The sequence below is a fragment of the Perognathus longimembris genome, chromosome 25 (genome assembly GCF_023159225.1).
Source record: "Perognathus longimembris pacificus isolate PPM17 chromosome 25, ASM2315922v1, whole genome shotgun sequence".
Lineage (NCBI taxonomy): Eukaryota > Metazoa > Chordata > Mammalia > Rodentia > Heteromyidae > Perognathus > Perognathus longimembris.
The window spans coordinates 11,657,408-11,678,593 of NC_063185.1; the positions used below are offsets into that span (position 1 = coordinate 11,657,408).

Here is a 21,186-nt window from a genome sequence, read left to right on the forward strand (position 1 = left end):
GGATTGGAAATTGCATTGTGCTTATAGACCCCAGAGTTCAGGACAGGTAGAGAGAATGAATTGGACTCTAAAAGAGACCTTAACTAAATTGGCCTTAGAGACTGGCGCAGACTGGGTGTCACTCCTTCCTTTTGCTCTGCTTAGAGTAAGAAATTCTCCCTATCAGCTTGGCTTTACTCCTTTTGAAATAATGTACGGGTACACTGCGCCCATTATCCCTAGCCTTCAGACTGAATTGCTTGCTGATTTGGATGATACTGAATTTTTGTGTAAACTTGATTATTTGCAGCTCGTGCACAAGAAAACGTGGCCCCAACTTAAGGCATTATATGATTCTGCTTCTTTCCCTATCCCCCATTTATTCAGGCCAGGAGATTGGGTGTTCGTCCGGAGGCATAACCCCAAATCCTTAGAACCACGATGGAAGGGACCCTACGTGGTGCTACTGACTACTCCCACCGCCCTTAAGGTAGATGGCATCACCACTTGGGTCCAGTGCTCCCACGCCAGGCCAGCTGAACCTTTTGCCCTGGACGACGACTACGTGGTGGAACATGGGAGGTCTCCAAGCACCCAACTCAGCCACTTCACCTTTGTCTCAAGAAAAGAAAGTTAGACTGAATATTGTTATAATTTTCTTTTTGCCTTCTTTCCTTACTACCCTGGCTAGTATTGATGTTATTTTGGCAGCTCACTCCAAATTGAAGTGACCCCCTTATTTTAGGTAGTTTTGGGCTTGCTCAGGAATACGGGTATAGCCACCCGACCCTTAGAGCACAGTTGAGAAGTTTATGTATTATTTTGTTGCTTACATTTGGGTACTAACCACTATACAGCTAATGGTAAGTCTGTATAGCTGAAAGTTAATTTTCAGTTTGCAGTAATCCTGCAGTCCCTTGGTAAAGTAGACTAAGGTTATAGGTTCCTGGCTAGGTAAGGTCAACTCCCCTGAGTCAGCCTGAAGAAGTTACAGAAGATGGATGATCTTCACCCATCAGCCCCCCTTTAAAACCGAGGGACCAGAGTTGTTTTTGGGAAGGTGAGGCAGGATAAACTAGAGGCATGCAAAACCGAGGTACAGAAACTGTACTTGTAAGAAATTTGGCTACTATTTTGGGCCCTATTGGCCCATGCCTTATCTCTATATCATCCCCTAGACATGCAAGCCATTGAAATGGACAGAATGGAGCCATGATTGGCTCCCAAGGAACCAAAAAGAAAAAGGGGGAAATGAAGTGCCAGACTTTGAAGTCAGGCCCCACTTTACCACGTGAACCCCACTTTACCACGTGAACCCCATTTTACCACATGAACCCCATTTTAGAATCGAACCCTGAGCCAATCAGATTTGTACCTGTGTCCTAATCTTGCTTGCTTGAACACCTGATTGTTGTAACCTTGTTCTTTTCCTCTATAAGCCCTGTTTAATCACAGCTCGGGGCTCCCTCCTAACCTCCGCTGTGTCGGTGGGTAGGACGAGGCCCGAGTTGCAGCTCGCTTAAATAAAGCCTTGCCTTGCTTTTGAATTTCAGAAAGTCTGAGTCTCGGTGGTCTTCTTGGTGGTGGTTTTCGCGACTTGGCATAACACCTGCCTCCCTCGCTCCTTCGCTCCTTCCCTCCTTCCCTCCCTCCTTCCCTCCCTCCCTCCCTCCTTTCTCTCTCTTTCTTTCTTTCTTTCTATCTATCTTTCTATTTTTTCTATCTTTCTACCTTCCTTCCTTCCTTCCTTCCTTCCTTCCTTCCTTCCTTCCTTCCTTCCTGGTGTAGTTGGGTGTTTTTCTTCTAGCAGGCTCTACAATTTCAGCCAAAGCTCAGCTTGTGACTTTTTTTTGAGTGATAATGCTGCCATTCCTAAGGATGGAACTCAGAGACTGCCTGCCAATTTTTCCCAAGTTTTGTATGCTTTTCTGTATTTGCTCAGGGTTATCAGGATTCACACCTTGACCCAGGCCCTGGACAGGCATAAAAAACAGCACCCAAAATGTTTCATGCAGTAATCACATGCACACTTACACACCTGCACACAAGTGAAGGAAAGCTTGCTCTACTTTATTCTGTTGAACAATTTCTTATTGTATTTCACTCTTTCTAGTTAAAGAATTATTCATGGTATTGGAATGTAGCCATGCAAACACACACACACACACACACACAGAGTCAGAGACAGAGAGACAAAGAAGGAGGAAGGGAAGGAGGAGAATGCTCATTATAGCCTACCACTTACATTTCAAGATTTAAATGGCACAAAATAAATAGTATGGGTAATGGAGAGCAGTACAAATGATCAGCATTCTTTCTATACATGCATAAAGTGTCATAATGTAACCATTATTTTGCACAACTAGTATGTGTTAATACAAATTTTTAAAGAATACTTATGAGTCTTCCCCAAACAGAATTCCTTGTAGGTCAAGCTCTTGAGCCAATTCTCCTGAGCCCACGTCGAAGAGACCAAGAGATGCAACCAGCCTGGACAATTAATCAGTGAAGATATAAAGGACTTTTAACTCCCCTTCAGTCTGCTCTCCCGGTGGTGGGTCTGTCTCTCTCTCTCTTTCTCTCTCTCTCTGTCTCTCTGTCTCTCTCTCTCTCCCTCCTTTTTTCTTGCCTATTGTGGGACTTGAACTCTGGACCTGGACGCTGTCCCTGAGCTCTTCAGATCAAGGCTAACTGCTCTACTACTAGAGTCACAGCACCACTTCCAGTGTTCTCTTGGTTCCTTGGAGATAAGAGTCTCATGAACTTTCCTGCCCGGGCTGGCTTTTAACTGGGACCCTCAGGTCTCAGCCTCTGCAAAGACTACAGGCTGGAGCCACCAGGGCCAGGGTTCTTTCTTTCAATGGTTTCCTTTCCAAATAAACTATACTGTTTACCTTAAATACTTTCCTGCCCTTTTATTCTTTAATGAGTAATAGTGTCCTCCCCACTCGTTTGAAATGGTAAAAACTTCGCAAACCTCTGTAAAGGCTAGAGACTTTAAGATGGGAAGCTTATCTAAAAGGAAGCCCCATGCTCACCCATTGTAGACCCAGAGAAATCTCCATAGTTTAGAATACTAAGAGACCTCCCTCTGAGCTGGTTGCCTAAGGGTTTGAGGTTGCTAGAGGTGACCACTTCTGTTCTCCCAGAAAGAACTAAAGGGAGCAGGTAACAGGTGCCATTGTTTTGTACATTTTTTACTATTAATATAAAAAAGGGGGCTTTGTGCCTCTTAGACCTAAAGTAGGCCCAAATCCTGCCTCTCTTGTTCATTTCATCATCAGGAAAGGCTAGGGGACACTCATTTGCTGATTTACTGCAGAGATCCCCCCAGTCCTCCCCATCCCTCCCACACCCCCACCAATGGGAATAGAACTAGACAGCATGCTTGTGAAACATGGTATTGGAAAATCCCTCATGTGATTAAAGTGATCTTATAGGATGTTGGTGCCTTATAGATAAATCATCTGGATAGAGTCAAGACAAATTGAAACAGACATAAGGTCATTAGATTTTTTTTTTTGAGTGATGGGTTCAGTCAAATAGATATAAAATACATCATCTGTTTACAAGGAATATACAGGATGACAGAGGTGGGAAGTACATAGCACAAACATGAAGGTCATGGTCCATACAGAATATACAGAAGTACCCTACTTTCACGGTCTCAGTAAAAAGTTGCACGACGTTTGCTGTTTCTTCAGTGTCTCCCTACATTTTCTTCTGTGGATTCTTGAGCTGAGTTTGAGCTCCCTTTACAGTGTTTCTGAATTTATCACAATAATGACCAGGACACACCAAGCGAATTTATCTTCTGTGCAAAGCACTGGGTGCTATGATTGAAAGTTCTCACAGGTTAACCAGGTTTATTTACAGTGAAGGTTTTCCTGATGCTAAGGGTTGAGATGTGAAGACATGTCATTCTTAAAACTTAGCGTGAAGCGGACTGCCGGTGCTCACACCTGTCATCCTAGCTACTCAGGAGGCTGAGATCTGAGAACAGCAGTTCCAAGTCAGACTAGGCAGGAAAGTCTGCGAAACTCCTATCTCCAATGAACTCCACAGAAATAGGGAGAGGAGAGTGTGTGTGTGTGTGTGTGTGTGTGTGTGTGTGTGTGTGTGTGTGTATGTGTGTGTAAGTAGGTGAAAATGAGGGAGGGGGCAATACTGTTTGAAAAGAAATGTAGTCATTACTTATGTAACTGTAACCCCTTTGTACATCACCTTTACTTCAACTAAAAAGCTAGGGACAGTTCAAATGTCAGGACCAAGCAAATAAACACCTCCACCCCGCCGCCCCCAAACCTAACTTGATATTCCTGATATTCCTATTGTTAATGGGTCAAATAAGCAACCATTGAGTTTTCTGTAATTCCAGAATATTCCAAACATTGCCTATGTCCAATTCTGATCTTGAGAATATGTTCCCATGTAAAAAATAGGTTTCCAGTCTAGACTGGGCATGTTGCTGGCATAGCCATCTCTTACTCTTTCTCCATGTTTGGTCATCACTGGAAGAATCACAGTGCCTGGAATATGTAGGGGGGCAGGAGAGAGAGAGAGAGAGAGAGAGAGAGAGAGACAGAGATAGGCAGAGACAGACACAGAGAGAAGGGAGGGCAGGCACACTGGTAGGTTGTATGTAGGTTGAGTTGGATTCAGCCAAAGTATCAGGTCGCTATGTGATGCTGAAGTTCAGACAGGAGGCCTGCTGTGAACTCTGGCCAGTGTGATAAGTCAGACCCCCAGCTTTCCCTCTCTAGTTTCGGGGCTCCCTTCCACTCTCACCTCCCACTAGATGGGGTATTGGCCAAGCTTTCCTTAGGAAGCTCTTCACTCACCTGTTTCAGAACCATGACTGCGATCAGATCTTACCCTTCCCTGGAGAAAACTGCTGCTGCCAGGCATGGGCAGATTTTGTGTTCTGGAAGTTTCAAACTCCATGGATAACGAGCCGGGCTGTCTCGTCTTTCAGGGGGCTCAATGGATCCCCATCTCACACAATTACTCTGTTCATGTACATGAGCTTCCTTCCTCAGGGAGCTCCTGTGGTCTTCCCTAGGGCATTCTAGAATGCCGTGCTACTAGTTGCTGTCTATTTCTGATCTCATGAGCTTCAGAATTCAAGGGACTGACAGATTCCAGCTCAGCCTCTTCCTCTCCACGTGTCGTAATTGCCTCTACCTGGGTGGTATCTATTCAAAGAAATATTCTAGCCTGCCGATGTCATCCTTGAGTGGAGCATAATGTGGCTGCTAGGCTGGGATCACTAGCTCACACCATGGCTAGAACAGCGCTGTAGTTACCAGGACAGGCAGTGTGGTGACAGGACTGGAAATGGAATTGTATCCACTAGGAAGTGTTGAGCCAGGCACCAGTGGCTCACATCTGTAATCCTATTTACTTCAGGAGGGTGAGATCTGAGGATTGCGGTTCAAAGCCAACCCAGACAGAACATTTCACGAGGCTCTTATCTCCGTCTATTGACAAAAGCGCTAGAAGTAGAGTTATGGCTTGAGTGGTAGATTGCTAGCCTTGAGCAAAACAACTATGAATTCTGGAAGGTATGCGCTGCGTGTTTTGTGGTATGGCTACCCTCTGATTGTCTCTCCACTTCCTGTTCTGTGACTCCCAGTCTCTCTAGGCTGCCAGTGTGTCTACGCAAGTCTCACTACTATTAGAAGAGCCATTCCCATAGCTGTCACACTGGCCCTCCCCTCCTGCCCCCAGCCCCCAGGGCCTCCAAGAGAAGGCTGGTAGGCTCTCTCTGGATGCCAGGTTCCTCCTGTGCTGTATGGCACTGCTTGTGACTGCTCCAGTGGTTTTCCCAATGTGATCTGCCCTAGGAGGAGGTTCAGGAATTCCTGCACCACACCTGTGCAGGTAGCTTCCTTTTTTCTTTTTGCCAGTCCTGGGGCTTGAACTCAGGGACTGAGCACTGTCCCTGGGTGCTCAAAGCTAGTACTCTACCTCTTGAGCCAAAACACCACTTCTGGTTTTTTCAGTGTATGTGGTGCTGAGGAATTGAACCCAGGGATTTATGCATGCTAGGCAAGCATTGTACCTCTAAGCCACCTTCCCAGCCCTCAGGTTAGTACTTTTGAAAGCTTATATGAAAGTGGTGAGTAGAAAATAGAAACCTCAGGGGGCCTGACTCAAGAAGTAAGCTCTAAAACCAGATAGAGTGGAGAACATCAGTAGTTCTAGCATTTGGAAGGCTGTGATGGGAGGATCTTGAATTCAAGGCCAGTTTGGCCTACACAGTAAGACCCTGTCAGGAAAGAATGAGAGGGAAGGAGAGGAAGAAAGAGTAAAGAAAAAGGGGCTTGGAGATGTGGCTCAGTTGGTAGAGTGCTAGCCAGTGAGTGAAAGCATCAAGTACTGAGTTCAAGTCCTGGTCCCCTTCCCCCTCCCTCAATAAAAAGGAGGAACAGAAAACAAAGAATTAACCCATTATAACAGATGCACATCTGAGGACAGGCAGTTATCAAACTGACCATAAGCAGTGTTAGGAGATCAACTCAAAGAGTCTGTGTATAAGCAATCTACACAGATAGGAAGATATTTAAGTGTCAATTTGGGGGAAATTTATTTCACAAAACTATTTCACTTAAGGATGGTCCTGCGAAAATGCAAAATTTATGTATGAGATAAAAGACTTATTCTAAACACATTTTGTTGGGAGCAGGCATTTGTTTATTATAAAATTCAGCAAGGTAAAAAACTAATTACAGCAGTTATTGTCAAAAGACTAATTCAGAGGTCAAGTTCAAAGATCAAGGCTCTTACAAGAAGATGAAACTGCTAGATACATATAAAGAGAATGGGTTAAATGTTACTAAAGTGGTGGTGGTTCTCCCCCACTTTCTAAAAAACTAGCTTCATAGCTAGGTGCTGGTAGCTTGTGCCTGAAATCCTAGCTACCCAGGAGGCTGAGATCTGAGGATTGAGGTTCAAAGCCAGACTGGGCAGGAACACCTGGGAGTCTCTTACATGTAATTAACCACCAAAAAGCTAGAAATGGAGCTGTGGCTCAAGTGGCAGAGGGCCAGCCTCGAGCACAAAATCTCAAAGACAGCACCCAGGTCCTGAGTTCAAGCCCCAGTACTGGTACAAAAGAACAAACAAATGAACAACAACCAAAGACTACCTTTACAAAGTAACAACCAACACCTAATTAATTCTAACTTACTTAGTGGCACTATAACCTGGAAGAATGACCATCAATTATATACATATTTTTGTTGGTTCTGAGGCTTGAACCTAGGGCCTTAAGCATAACAGGAAAGCACTCTACTATTGAGTAATATTCCCATCAACTTCCCCTTTGATTGAGACAAAAAGTCTGCTCAGGCTGACCTTGAACCTACTCTTTCTAAGTACTAAGATAACAGCATGTACCACCATACCTAGTACCTACAATTATGTTTCTAAAATAACTTATATGCAGGATACAGTGGAGCAGCCTACACTTAACTTTAAATGCAATACTATTTGTGCAAGCTTATAGATTGTTTTCAGTATTTTGTTTTTACGACAGCACTGTTTTCTAGCACTTGGATCATTATCTGTGTTCTACCTTAGGGTTCTAAACACTGACACCCCTTCTGAGAACACAAGAAGTAAAAACCTTTCCTGTTAATAGGCCCCAAGAAATGACCTCAAACCTGCTAGATTAGGGCAGGAATGGAGTTCAGTAACTGAAGATCTGAGGAACATTCAGGAGACTACCCTTCCACAAGGTATTTTAACGATTTCTCATTTCTATTATCAGAGAAACATGGTGGAAAGGGAATTAAAGTGTCCTATGCTCTAAGATATGCTAAAGAGCCCTTGTTTTCATAACCATGTGTATGAAAACGATTTTCCTTACAGAATGTCTAGGAGCCAAGGCAAGCTTTGGCGAAAACGATTGGTAGCTTTTGTTTGTCTCTGGAGGTTTCCATGGAAACAGCCTGAGACAGAGAAGGCAGCATTATCATCTGGCTGTGGAAGCTCACTGGTATCACTTCTGGTGAGTCTTGACAATGAGACACACAGGTTCAAGTAATGCTTCCATAACCAGGAACCTAATGAAGCCACATGAAGTGCCAAATGGAGCCCCACAGCCGAGCTCTTAAACTTTCATGGCACCAAGCTTCCTGGAGAGTATTTACAATTCCATGATATCAGATCTCAGGCAGGCAAATAATGCCACCTGAGGTGTTTATTGCACAGAGCGGAATGGGGTGGTCTCATCCATCATTTTTCTCCTCCTTTATGTCTAGGTGATTCATGTGTGTACTTTAACACAATAATAGGCCAAACACATTCGTCTAACCTTAGTTCAGGTAAGTGCTTCCCAGGGAGCCCACAAAAGCAGTCCTACCTCAAAATTCCGCTTCGGGAGCCCACTCAAACCATCAACGTATAAAGAAAACAAGCAAAGACACAGAGAGGCATGCAACCTTTAGCACCATTTTAAGACCAAAGAGGGCAAGAGTGTCGATAGAAGTCTGAAAAGGAATATGGGTTTTATCCTAGAACGGGATCCTAAACACACAACCCACTTGTAGAGTCCAGTATATTTTTTTAAGGACAAGTCTGAGAAAGTATTAATAGAATATCAAAATCCATTATTCATCAGAGGCAGAGGAGCTGACATATAACACAGTCATGTGCTCCACCAAGAAGATTTAAGGTGGCAGACCACTGAAAAAGTATCTATACCTCTGTGTGCTATGCATGGATGTAGATTAAATTAGAACGTAGAACAAAATCTCAGCTTGGTCTTTTCCACAACGAGGGACTAAAACTCTAGGGAAAAGTTTACTCAAGAGATGTACTGAAGATGGTTATATAAAGTTTAAAGGTAAGAAGTTATGGGCAAGGAAACTAACTTTAGATCTCATCAAATTCAAATCTTTGATCTTACTGATGGGAAAAGCTCACATGTCAACAGAAGGGTAGGTTACCTCTGAGCAGGAGAATTGTGCCTTTTTCTCCCTCAACCTGTTTATTGCTCAGATGCCTTTAAATTTTTAACATGAGTTGCTTAAGGAAGCTCAGGGAAAATGACAAAGAAATGTCAGAAAGGATGCCACAGTTTTTTGAAGATTTTTGGCAATTCATACTCTGATGTGCTTCCTATTTGAGGGGAAAATCCCAGTCATCTTATGGTAAAAAAGAAAAGTTACTTTGAGAAGCAGGTTCTTTCCTGAGCCGCTGTGGTTGGTAGCAAGTGGCCTCACAGCTGGGAGTGTTCGTCTGTCCCGTCTCTGTGGTTGGAGCTGGATTCTGCAGACCCTGTTTCATCGGGGTGGCTGCTGTCTTGAGAATCTGTGCCAATACTTTTGGTCTCTGACTGGAGATGGACGGACACCTGGACTGCTATTTCTTGGCCTTGTTCATTGAGAGACCCATCATCCGAATCTCCTCCTGGGGAGGTACTCCGCCCCATCTCTGGGTTGATCACATAGATGCCCCCTTGGGCATCCAAGGCAGGTCTCTCCTTCATTCTTTCCCCCATGTCATCAGGATCATCCACCCGCACGGCTTCGAACATCTCCTCCACAAACGCCCGGCAATTGAGAATCAGAGGTGGGAGGGGCACGCTCCTGGCCAGCTCTTCGATATAGCGAGCAAACTCCATGGTCTTGAACTGAGTGACTTTGGCGAGCTCCAGAGTCTTGGCGGAAGTGATGATGGGGATGCGCTTGGCGATCTCAAAGGCCTTCTGGAGTTTCTCGGCCCCTTCAGTTCTGAAGAACTCGTTGATGGCCTTCTCGGTCTTGCGGAGATGGCTGCTCATCATACACAGCCGTGTGACGTTCAGGATGAGCGTGATGGTGAAGGCGATGAGGCAAACGATCATGTAGTAGATGCTCATGTCTCCGGAGGTGAAGATCACACGGAGGGTGACAGAGTAGGAAGCACGCACGGGAGAGGTGACAAAACATGTGTACAGCCCGCGATCGTCAAAGGCTACGTTGGTGATGTTTAGAAAGTGATCAGAAACCAGCCATTTTCCACCTGATAAATCCAACAGAATTAAAAAATATATTTATGCATAAAAATATCAATTAACAGGCAAATGGCCTCTTCAGTGTCCCACTTTTTTATAAAGGACATTTAATGCATTGGTTAGATTCCACTGTTTAAATTACACACACACACACACACACACACACACACACACACACACACGTTATATCTACTGCCAGAATTTAATTAGCTTGGAATTAATAAAAAATGAAACCAAGATCTTCCTTTGTGACACTAATAATTGTCATCATTTCCTTTTTTTGCCAGTACTGTGTCTTGGACTCAGGGTCTGAGCACTGTCCCTGGCTTCTTTTTGCTCAAGACTAGCACTCTGCCACTTGATTCACAGCGCCACATCTGGCCGTTTTCTATATATGTGGTGCTTGGGAATTGAACCCAGGGCTTCATGTATACAAGGCAAGCACTCTTGCCACTAGGCCATATTCTCAGCCCCCATCATTTCCTTTTTATTGCTAGACATAAAAAGTGTTTCAGGCTGGGTGCTGGTGGCTTTGTAATCCTAGCTATTCAGGACTGAGATATGAGGATCATGGTTCGAAGCCAGCCTGGGCAGGAAAGTCTTTGAGACTCTTATTTCCAGCTAACCAACAGAAAATCAGAAGTGGTACTGTGGTAGCCTTGAGAAAAAGAGCTCAGGGACAGTGCCCAGGCCCGGGCCCTGAGTTCAAGCCTCATGACTGATTAAAAAAAGTCAGGGAGACAGGTGTGTCTAAGAAGTACTCAAGACTCAATGAGTAATCTCTACAAAAAAAATTTTCACATATATGTGTATATACCACAACTTCTGCCTGTAAAGATACTAAGATACACGCCAGAAATATAAAGCATATACTATACTTGAGAAATATGAAACTATGGTCATTTCTGGAGTGATGGGTTATAATTTCTATTATTTTTATTTAATTGTGACTGTGTTGGCTTGCTTACTTTTCACAATGCACTTTTTTTTTTGCTAGTCCTGGAGCCTGTCCCTGGTTTCTTTTTGCTCAAGGCTACCACTCTATCACTTGAACCACAGTGCCACTTCCAGCTTTTTCTGTTTATGTGGTGCTGAGGAATCAAACCCAGGGCTTCATGCATGCCAGGCAAGCACTCTACTGCTAAACCACATTTCCAGCCCTCTGTGAGACTCTAATCTCCAATTAACCACAAAAATCCAGAAGTGGAGCTGTGTCATAAGTAGTAGAATGTCAGCCTTGAGCACAGAAGCTTAGGGACACTGCCTAGGACTGGCCACTCCCCCAAAAAAGGTAAAGAAAAAGCTTTCATCAAGGATCTATGGGTCTGAATTATTTTAGGGATGGACACATTAATATGTACTGTGCCCATCAAAATTGAGCTAAATTCAAGCTAGATTTATTTTTTAGTAGCTGTCACTTCATTAATGCAAAAAAGGATCCTATAAGTTTCTGTTCTCTGAACTCAGAGCTATGAAAGGATGCTCTTTGAATCAAAGAACTCCACAGACTCCATTAATCAACCAGAGCGCAATGACCATCATGGAAACTCCAGCCCACTTGCGGATAATAGCTCAAGATTTATGAACCTTACTCTAGACTGACATGCTCTTCAAACTCCCCGCACTTGAGATTCATAAAACTTAATACAATTTTCCAGGGCTGTTGCTGAACGCACCAATGATCGATGTTAGTGGTTTTCAAAGTTAAAAAAAAACAACACACAAAACACCCAGGAAAATGAACTGACATTGGTCTTGGCAGGTTTTGTCCTAATGTAAGGCTTTGTTTATGCAGCAGTCTAGAATGGTCACATTGAATAATTCAAGTCTCAGATGTGTTTCTTCAGGCTATCGTACAGAAGGGGGAGAAAGGGGGTAATAGTGTGGTAGGTTCAAATGTGGAACTCCAAATAATGTTTGAAATATACATTCTGGGCACCATTCTAGGGAGTCTGATTTAAAAGGATACTTTTTTTCTTTTTCCATGTGCTAGTCCTGAGACTTGAACTCAGGGCCTTGATGCTGCCCCTTAGTTTTCTCATGCATGCTAGGCAAGCACCCTTACTTTCAGGAGCTGTGTGACACCTCTTACCCTTCGTGTATGAATACCAAAGAAGGAATTACTAATTACCTCCTACAGTAGTTTCCATGATAATATGAATAACTGACATCCTTTATAGTTCAAGGGGCTGGACTCTTTTTAGCAAAACACCTCCAGCAAACCAACGAACAAAAATTAAGGTGGTGGCTGGGAATGTGGCTTAGAGGTAGCACGCTTACCTAGCATGCATGAACTCCTGGGTTCCATTCCTCAGTACCACATACACAGAAAAGGCTGGAAGTGAGGCTGTGGCTCAAGTGATAGAGTGCTAGCTCTGAGCAAAAGAAGCTCAGGGACAGTGCCCAAGCCCTGAGTTCAAGCCCCAGGATCACCTCCCCCTCCCCCAAAAAAGATAAGGTAGCTTTTTCCAGGGTTTTTAGTTTGTAGAGATCCTAGAACTGAATTTTCACGTCTGGCTTTTCATGGCAACTCCTTTTGAGGGACATTATAGTTTAAGTACTCATTATAAACATCGTTCTAGTATTGATTACTAATTCACAGTTCCACAAATATAATAAAATATAAACCTATCAAAAAGGAAATCTTAGTTGATTATCATGTTCGTGTAATTTTTAAGAGCTAGGAATAAAAAAATGGAAGAGAAACTTCCCTGTTTTCAAGTAAAGTATGGAATGGAAAAGAAATGAGCAGCTAGGTCCTTGTGTCTCATACCTGTAACCCCAGCTACGCAGGAGGCTGAGATCTGAGGATTCTGGCTGGAAGCCAACCCAGGCAGGAAAGTATGTGAGACTCTTAATCTCCATTTAACCAGCAAGAAGCTGGAACTGGAGCTGTGGCTCAAGGACTAAAGTGGTAGGTAGCCTTCAGCAAAAAAGCCAAACTAAAGTGTGAGCCCTAGTACCAATAGATGCATACAACCCCCCACCCCCAAATACACACACAGAGGCACACACGTGTACTCATGAGCTGAAAGGACTTTTAGAACCTATTACCCTTCTTTTGTTGGGTCGGGTGCGGGACTTGAACTTGGGGCCTGAGTGCTGTCCATGAGTATTTTTCCTCAAGGCTGGTGATCTACCACTTTGAGCCACAGTGCCACTTCTGGTTTTCTGGTGGTTAATCGGAGATAGGAGTTTCATGGACTTTCCTGCCTAGAAAGGCTTTAAACTGTGATCCTCAGATCTCAGCGTCCTGAACAGCTAGGATTATAGGCATGAGCCATCAGCACCTGGCTTTTATTTTCTTTTTTTAAAGTCCAGCCAAATCCCTCTTTGATGTACATACACATGCGGCTGACACCTCTGGCCCTGAACAGTATGCTGACTGTACAACTGTACATTGCTGCCCTCATTTAACTTCCATGAAGAAGGAAACCAAACTTCCAACAAGGAAGGAAAATAACTCACTGTCATCCTGGGAAGACCTTTTACATTTATAACTATTCCTTAATACATTTTTTCCCTTTCTGGTTAAATAATTGCTTTGTTCCTTTTGAAAGGTATAATATCCTGGGCCTTTCAAGAATCTTTAAGCTATTCATCCTGGCATCACGTTTTTTTGAGATTTCTTGCTACATGTGTCATCAAACTGAGAAGAAAAAATATGAAGGAGTCCGATACATTATATCCTGACACAATTACCTTTGCCCCTGCCATCCAGCTGTTGTCCTTTTGAGTTGTACCAATGGACATCTTCATGGGGACTGACTGTGAGAAGACACTCCATAGAAATGCTGGTGCCCTCTTTGGCTATGATGACTCCATCACCTGAGTGGGAACTTGCTGAGAATTCAAAGCTTGGGGGAAAAGAGGCATTGTCAGATGTCTGATTTGCTTCTGGGGTAGCCATGTGGTTGAAATTGACATCTTCCCAAACAAAAGCAGCTGGCACAATCACCACTAAAATGAATAAGCAACAATGTGGCTTCATGGGAGAGAGAACAACAATAACAACAAAAAGAAAAATCTTGTTTGGATTTAGGAAACACAAAAGCAGCTCTGCTGTAACAAGGGCACAATTGAAGATGCACTGCTTGGTAGAGAAGTTCTTCAAAAAAAAAGGAAAAAAAGGCAGATCCAAGTATATGTTGAAATCTCCAAGACTGAAAAGAGGTAACTTGAGATGAACCTAAAAGAAAGCCAGATATAAGGTTTAACCAAGTGGGATTTATAATAGGGTGAAACTATATGTTCTAGAAATAAATAGATATGAACCTGATTAGAATAATTGGGGCTGACATCAGGCAGTGATCAGAGAGAAGAGTACCTCAAAAATCTTACAAAGAGATGGTAGAATCATCAATGAATTGAGAAACAATAGGCGTGAGCTCCAGGGCCTAGCTTTGCTCCTAGCTGTACAGCCCTGGCAAGTAGCATTCTCTCTGGGCCTTCTGCTCTCTCATTTGTCAAATGAAGCATCCACTAAGGACAATTCTAGTTCAGAAATGCTATGGTTCTATTTCACACTGACATATTCTATGTATCAGGGAGCCAATGAAGGTTAAAATACTTAGCTTAATGATCTTTTTATTTCTACCTCTACCATTGCCATCTGTTGTAGTACCAATAATGGAAATCAACTGGTTCATCATAACCATAATTATGGAGTTCAAAATTGGTGTAATCCCAGTGCATATATAAATTAAGTATAAATAATACAGATACGCTTGAGGTGGATTTTTTATCTTAATGTTAGAAACAAAATTGTATCAACTACATAAATAGAGATAGTGCCTTCTCAGGCTATAAAACCTTCCTCTTTGGCAAACGTCTTAGAGGAATTTTCCATTAGGAGTTTCTCCAGAATTGAGACAAACAGTATTTTTAACAGCGTATGGGAAGGCCAAATTTCCAGCTCAAAGTCTAGTAAAATTAGTTAAGGGAAATGACAGCCTAAGTATGTAGTTGGTAGAAATGCAAACTAAAAAATATAAGGGAAGATTATCACAAAAACTTAAAAGAACCAAACATCCTGAATAAAAAGCAAAATAAAAGACCAGTCTAAGAGTCTAGGTGTTTGTGATTATCTGGCTGCTAATTTCATTCCCCCTTTAAATCACTGGCTCTCTCAAAGAAAAATTTCAATTTATACTTGTATAAAAAATGGGATTAAATGTCTAGTTTTATTCTTGTAAAGGCTCAAGATAATTAGTTTTGGAAATGACATTTAAACCGTCTATACTCATATGAAGGCTGCCTGGTCAGTGAACATAAAAAAAGCAATGGATCATTGTATTTTGCCATTAGACTCCTCAAAGTCTGAATTACAAGCAGTTTTAAATGTCATTTAATTTTCATTAGCCCTTGAAAGGATGGTTGAATAATGACAATAAATAATCTTTGAAATTTCAAAGTTTAAGGCTAGATTATTGAGAAAAAAAGACTACAGACTCTGGCTCTATTTGGGGGATTAAACACAGGCTCGTTTCCATTTTGTCTTAAAACCTTATTACAATGACACTGAAGAAAATAAAGATTTTGGCACTGGACTGGATTTAACAAATGATGTAATCTATGTTGTAAACCTCGCAGGGACTTTTTTATTAGTATTAGCTAGAAAGTAGTAGGAGAATCTGGATGGAATCCTGCTTTCTCACAGGAAGGCCTGAAAGGCAGAGAGACTACGTAGTATTTTTTTCTTTTTTGGTCTGTTTTGGGTCTTGAACTCTGGGCCTAGGTGCTGTCCCTGATCCCTGAGCTTCTCAGCTCAAGGCTAGGATTCTACCATGTTGAGTTACAGCGCCACTTTTAGTTTTCTGGAAGTCCACTTCTGGCTTTTTTTTTTTTTCTTGTGGTGGTTAATTAGAGATAAGTGTCTCATTTTGGATTCAAACTGTGATCCTCAGATCTCAGCCTTTTGAGTAGGAAAAAGTTATAAGGAGAAGCCACTGGCACCAGCTCAGTCTATATTAAGCATACAGTTTACCAATCACCGAATTTACTGTAGTTATCAGTTTGTTGATATTTCTTTCAGTTACTGAATTCGAATAGATACTATACAATCTCATCATTGTGAAACACTTTTACTTAGCATACTATACAACCATTTAAAAATAAAGATCCCCACATACTGTAATAGGGTCACCACTATGCTATTTCCATTTTTTTAGCTTATTTACAATTTTCACATTCTTTTTCGCATTGCAATTCAATATCTTTGCCATAATATGGATCAAACAGGCACATAAAAAATGAACTTGGATTGCAATCACGATGCTAAGGTGTCCTGAGATTGTGGTGGAGGACCTTGCTTGTGAACTTCTCGACTTATGGCTCCTTTTCGTCAAGCCCTGACTTTGTCTTTGTGGATACAGGAGGAAGTCAATCCACTAGTTAAGTAAGATGAGAACCTCAGTGGTTGGAATTTTAAAATTGAGACACGTGTGGTTTAGGAGGATTTGAGGAAGGCACATAGATGATTGAGGCAATCAGGTTGGGCTACACTCTAGAAGAAGTTGAAAGGAGAGAGGAGGAGGGGGGTGGGGATGAGGAAGCAAGAGGCTTGTTCACACTTCCTGTTCTGATTGTGTATGTGTGTGTATGTATGTGAATATGCCAGTCCTGGGACTTGAACTCAGGGCCAAGGCACTGCCCCTGAGCTGTTTTGCTCAATGCTAGTGTTCTACCATTTGAGCCACAGCACCACTTCCAGCTTTTTGGTAGTAATTAGAGATAAAGAATCTAAGGCACTTACGCTGGGCTGGCTTTGAACTGCGATCCTCAGACCTCAGCCTCCTAAGTAGCTAGGATTACAGATATAAGCCATTGGCTCACAGAAACCTGTAAGACTGTATCTAGAAAAGCCCTGTGATCACTCTGAAACTCTTAGGCTAAGCTTGCTAAAGTTGCCTAGATGACTTTAATAAATGCATTCTATGTCGAGTCAATACTAAGCACTTTCTACTGATATCATGGACTTCTTCAGTCTCCATTTACTTAAATCAGCTGGAATGGATTTCTGCTACTCTGGAAGAAAGATTACATCAACTAGGATCATATAAATGTTTTTTCCCCCCTCTGATACGGCTGAATGATCATAATCGTTCAGCTCATTCTAGCTTGAACTTACATCAGCAGTTATAGCAGGGACCCATTTACATGCAAGATATGGTACCAGGTGCTAAAAATGATGCTTAGGTGAGTTATACACTGTCTCAGACATTCGGGAATTTACAAACAAGCGTGCATGGTGGGGGTTTGTTCCGCTAACTATATATGATATGTAGTGTGAGACATACTGATGAAAAGCCTAAGAGAAAGGAGGAAATTTAGGAATGTATGCCTGTCTGTTCTCAATGCATTTGAAGATGAAGAATAAAATGTTGAGAGGGAAAATTCAAGTGCCACTTCCCCCATAAAGAAATAAAAAAATATAGTGGCTCACTCCTGTATTCCTAGTTACTCAGAGGGCTGAGATCTGAAGATGGAGGTTTGAAGCTAGTTCAGGCAGGAAACTGTGTGAGGCTCTTTATCTCTAATTAACCATAGAGAAAGCCAGAAGTGCAGCCCTGAGTGAAAAAGTGAAGGGACAGTATCTAGGCCCTGAGTTCAATCCCCAGTATTTGCATAAACAAACAGACTGGTAGAAAGCTAAATACGTTAAAAAAAAAAAAAAAAGGGCTATCCTCTGCTTGTGGAAGATCACTTGGTCCCATTTTCTATCATCTTTCTTTGGCATTAGTAAGAATGTAACAGAAGCATGATACTGGTTAAATCCAACATCTTTTTTATCTTTCTGCAATGCCAAATGTAAGCTTTGCTTGGATCATGAATAATCAGATATGTAGATGATATTTATCCTTGAAAATCATCATGACTAGTGACTACATTATTTTAAGAGAGGGAGAAGGAGGGGGGAGAGGGAGAAGGAGAGGGGGAGAGGGAGAGGGAGAGGTAGAGAGTATAGCTGTCATCCCTAACAGATTGCCTTGTTGCTGTTTCTGCCAACTCGTGAGAGAAGAAATATTTCCATTCAGTTCCAATTCCCAACAAAAGTAAATAAGGAAGTAATGTGGCTGATTTTCATTCTGGTGGCTTAATATTAACTTGGCTGAGGAAGCTGCTGTTTGTAGAAATAGTTCTGGGCTAATCAAAGGGAAAAAAAGAAACACTGATGCCAGGTGGTATTTTTTTTGTTGTTGTTCCAATTATACTGGAATATTAATGTTTTGTTCTCTATAATTAAATATGTGCCAAGCTGTATTTACAGCTCATCTACTTCACTCTGCCTGTACTGTCACATTGGAAAATAGAGGAGTTCCTACAAGTGGGCACACACATCAACAAAGCGGCATTCTGAACTGGCAAGGAGAAAAGCAAGAAAATGAAGGAGATTGTTAGCATGAATCTATCCAATGCCAAGAACAAGAAAAGTTGTACTGCTCAAATGCAAGTATGATTACAGGTATTTGTAACATAAAAAAGTTCATGATAGTCAAATAGATATGACCATTTTGAGGACCATTCATGTACACGTTTCAGATTACAATAACCTATATGCCTCCAACAGGATTATGGAGCCACCACAGAGCTCCTAACTAGCATTTGGATAGATTGGCTCAACATATTTTCTGGCACACTGTCAAAGACCTTCAGTAGTTACTTAGAGCTTTGCTTGAAATCTAAAGTTATTTCAATCGTATCTGTGACTTTTTACCATAAACATTTCCTGAGTACAGACTGCAAGGACAGAAACACAGATGAAACAGATTTAGATTTATCATCTCTCCACTCCCATTTTTTCCCCTCTGTAACTTGAAATACCTTCCTGTTCTTTAACTCAGTACATGAACAACTCCTCATGTCTACCTTCAAATTATATGCCCAGTACATGCATAGCTTGCATGATAGTTACACAATTGTGTGTGTGTGTGTGTGTGTGTGTGTGTATGCTGGCACTAGGCTTAAACTCTAGGCCTAGGCACTGTCCTTTACCTTTTAACACTCAAAGTGGGCATTTGCTACCATTCAGCCACAGCTCCACTTCAAGGGATTGGTGGTTAATTGAAGACAAGAGTCTCATGGACTTCCCTGCTCGGGCTGGCTTTGAACCATGATCCTCAGACCTCAGCCATCCGAGTAGCTAGTGTTACAAGTATGAGCCACCAGTGCCAGGCACAGGTCTACTTTTGTAACCCTATAATTAAAGGATCAGGTGGCTAAGTGGTTAGGAAAATGGGCTTTCCAGCCAAGAGTAGTGTTACCCCTGGGTGAATACTGAGCTTGAGTGGTTTTAAGTTTTTGTATCTCTTGAAAAAGGTTATTAACAGTTAACTCCCTCATAGGGGAGGATTAGATGGATGTGAGTAAATCATAAGCCAGGCTGCTATTATTATTATTATTATTCCACCTCCTAGGTGATTTTCAATTATGTCCTCCTGTTCCTCACTCACAATCTTTTTATTTCTAAATGGGTTTTCTAATGCCAATCTTACCCTCCTTTGATGTATTCAAACACTATCTATTAGAGATGGTGGTCCTAAATACAAATACAAATACAAATACAAATTCAAGCAAGTCAAGCAAGGTAGCATGGCACTGGTGGCTCTCACCTGTAATCCTACACAGGTGGCAGAGATCTGAGGATCCCAGTTCAAGGCCAGCCCAGGCAGGAAAGTCCATGAGACTCTTACTTCCAATAAACTCAGAAAATGCTGGAAGTGGAGCTGTGGCTCACATGGTAGAGCACTAGCCTTGAGCAAAAGAAGCTGAGAGAGAGAGAGGGCCAGGCCTAGAGTTCAAACCCAAGGACCACCAAAAAAAAAGAAAAAAAGAAAAAGGCACTGGCTAATACCTACAATCCTAGCAATTCAGTAGGCTGAGATCTGAGGATCATGATTCTGAGCTAGCTTGGGCAGGAAAGTCCATGAGACACTTAGCTCCAATTAACCAGTAAAAAGCTCAAAGTGGAGGTATGGCACAAGTGGTTAAGTGCCAGCTTTGAGTGAAAAAGACAAGGAAGAGTGTGAGGCCTTTGGTTTAAGCCTCATTTTAGCTGTGCACACATATTCAGAGGGCACAATTAACAGGAACCATAGCACTGCACAGATGCACTGAAGTGCGTTCTGACACGGATTTAGAAGTCTAATAGGGTCTTTGGTGGCACCTCAGTCACAAATTAGGTCTGATGTGCACCAGTGGTCTTAGTTTTCTGATTTGGATGCTGATGATCATTATAATCCCCTTTGCTTAAATTCTACAGTCCTTTGAGCTCACATCCAGCCCCAATGGTTTAACTACATTTGTTTTGGCTCTCTTTAAATAGCTTTTTACCTGTGAGATTCTAATCTTCAATGAAACACCAAACCAAACCAAACCAAAAGCTGGAAGTGGAGCTGTGGCTCGAGTGGCATTAGCCTTGAACAAAAAGCTTAGGAGCAGTGCCCAGGTCCTGAACTCAAGTTCCAGGAATAGGGTAGGGGGAAATTAACAGCCACTAATTAAAACATCAGGTTAAGAGGCCAGTGCTACAGTGGTTCAAGCCTAGCTACCCAAGGAAGTTGAGATCTGAGGATCCAGATTTGAAGCCAACCCAGGCAGATAAATCTGAGACTTTTCTCTAAATAACCAGCCAGGGGTGAGGGCAGTAGGGACAACAATGGCTGGGCAAACAAACCTAAGAGCAACATTACCAACATTAAAAAACAAAGATAAAATTAAACAGCTTATCAAAATAACAAAGCTAAGTCTCCGGTTCTATCCAGTTTCTACTGCAACAGAAAAGCAGAGGAAATCATATATTTCATACAATTTATTTTTTTGGAACAGGCATTTTTTCACAAGCTCCCTGATGGTACAAATGCACCTAAATTTAGGAAGTTATCATCAAAAGCAAATAAAGGTGGGTGCCAACAGCTCATCCCTGTAGTCCTAGCTATTCCGCAGGCTGAGAGCTGAGGATCATGGTTTGAAGCCAGCCTGGGCAGAAAAGTCCCCATGAGACTTATTTCCAATTAATTACTCAAAAACTTGGAGTGGAGCTATGGCTTCAAAGTAGTAGCATGATAGCTTCTTGAGCAAAAGAGTTGAAGGAGATAGCAGCCAGGGTCTAGACTAAAGCCTCTCAACTGACAAAAACAAAAAAGTAAACCAAAATTTCTGGGGGAAGGTTTAGGAAGAGGGCTCTTCAGAAACCACATGGACAA

At 42.2% G+C, this 21,186-nt stretch overlaps 1 protein-coding gene across 1 annotated transcript; it reads right to left on the reverse strand.

Moving 5' to 3' along the window:
• Positions 1-8,474: 8,474 nt before the first annotated feature.
• Mfap3 (microfibril associated protein 3) lies at positions 8,475-14,111 on the reverse strand. The gene is made up of 2 exons (XM_048334038.1): positions 13,685-14,111; positions 8,475-9,990 (listed from the first exon to the last, which is right to left on the reverse strand). The coding sequence occupies exons 1-2, from the start codon at positions 13,971-13,973 to the stop codon at positions 9,206-9,208; spliced, it is 1,074 nt and encodes a 357-aa protein (XP_048189995.1). The 5' UTR covers positions 13,974-14,111; the 3' UTR covers positions 8,475-9,205.
• Between the last annotated feature and the right edge of the window lie 7,075 nt (positions 14,112-21,186).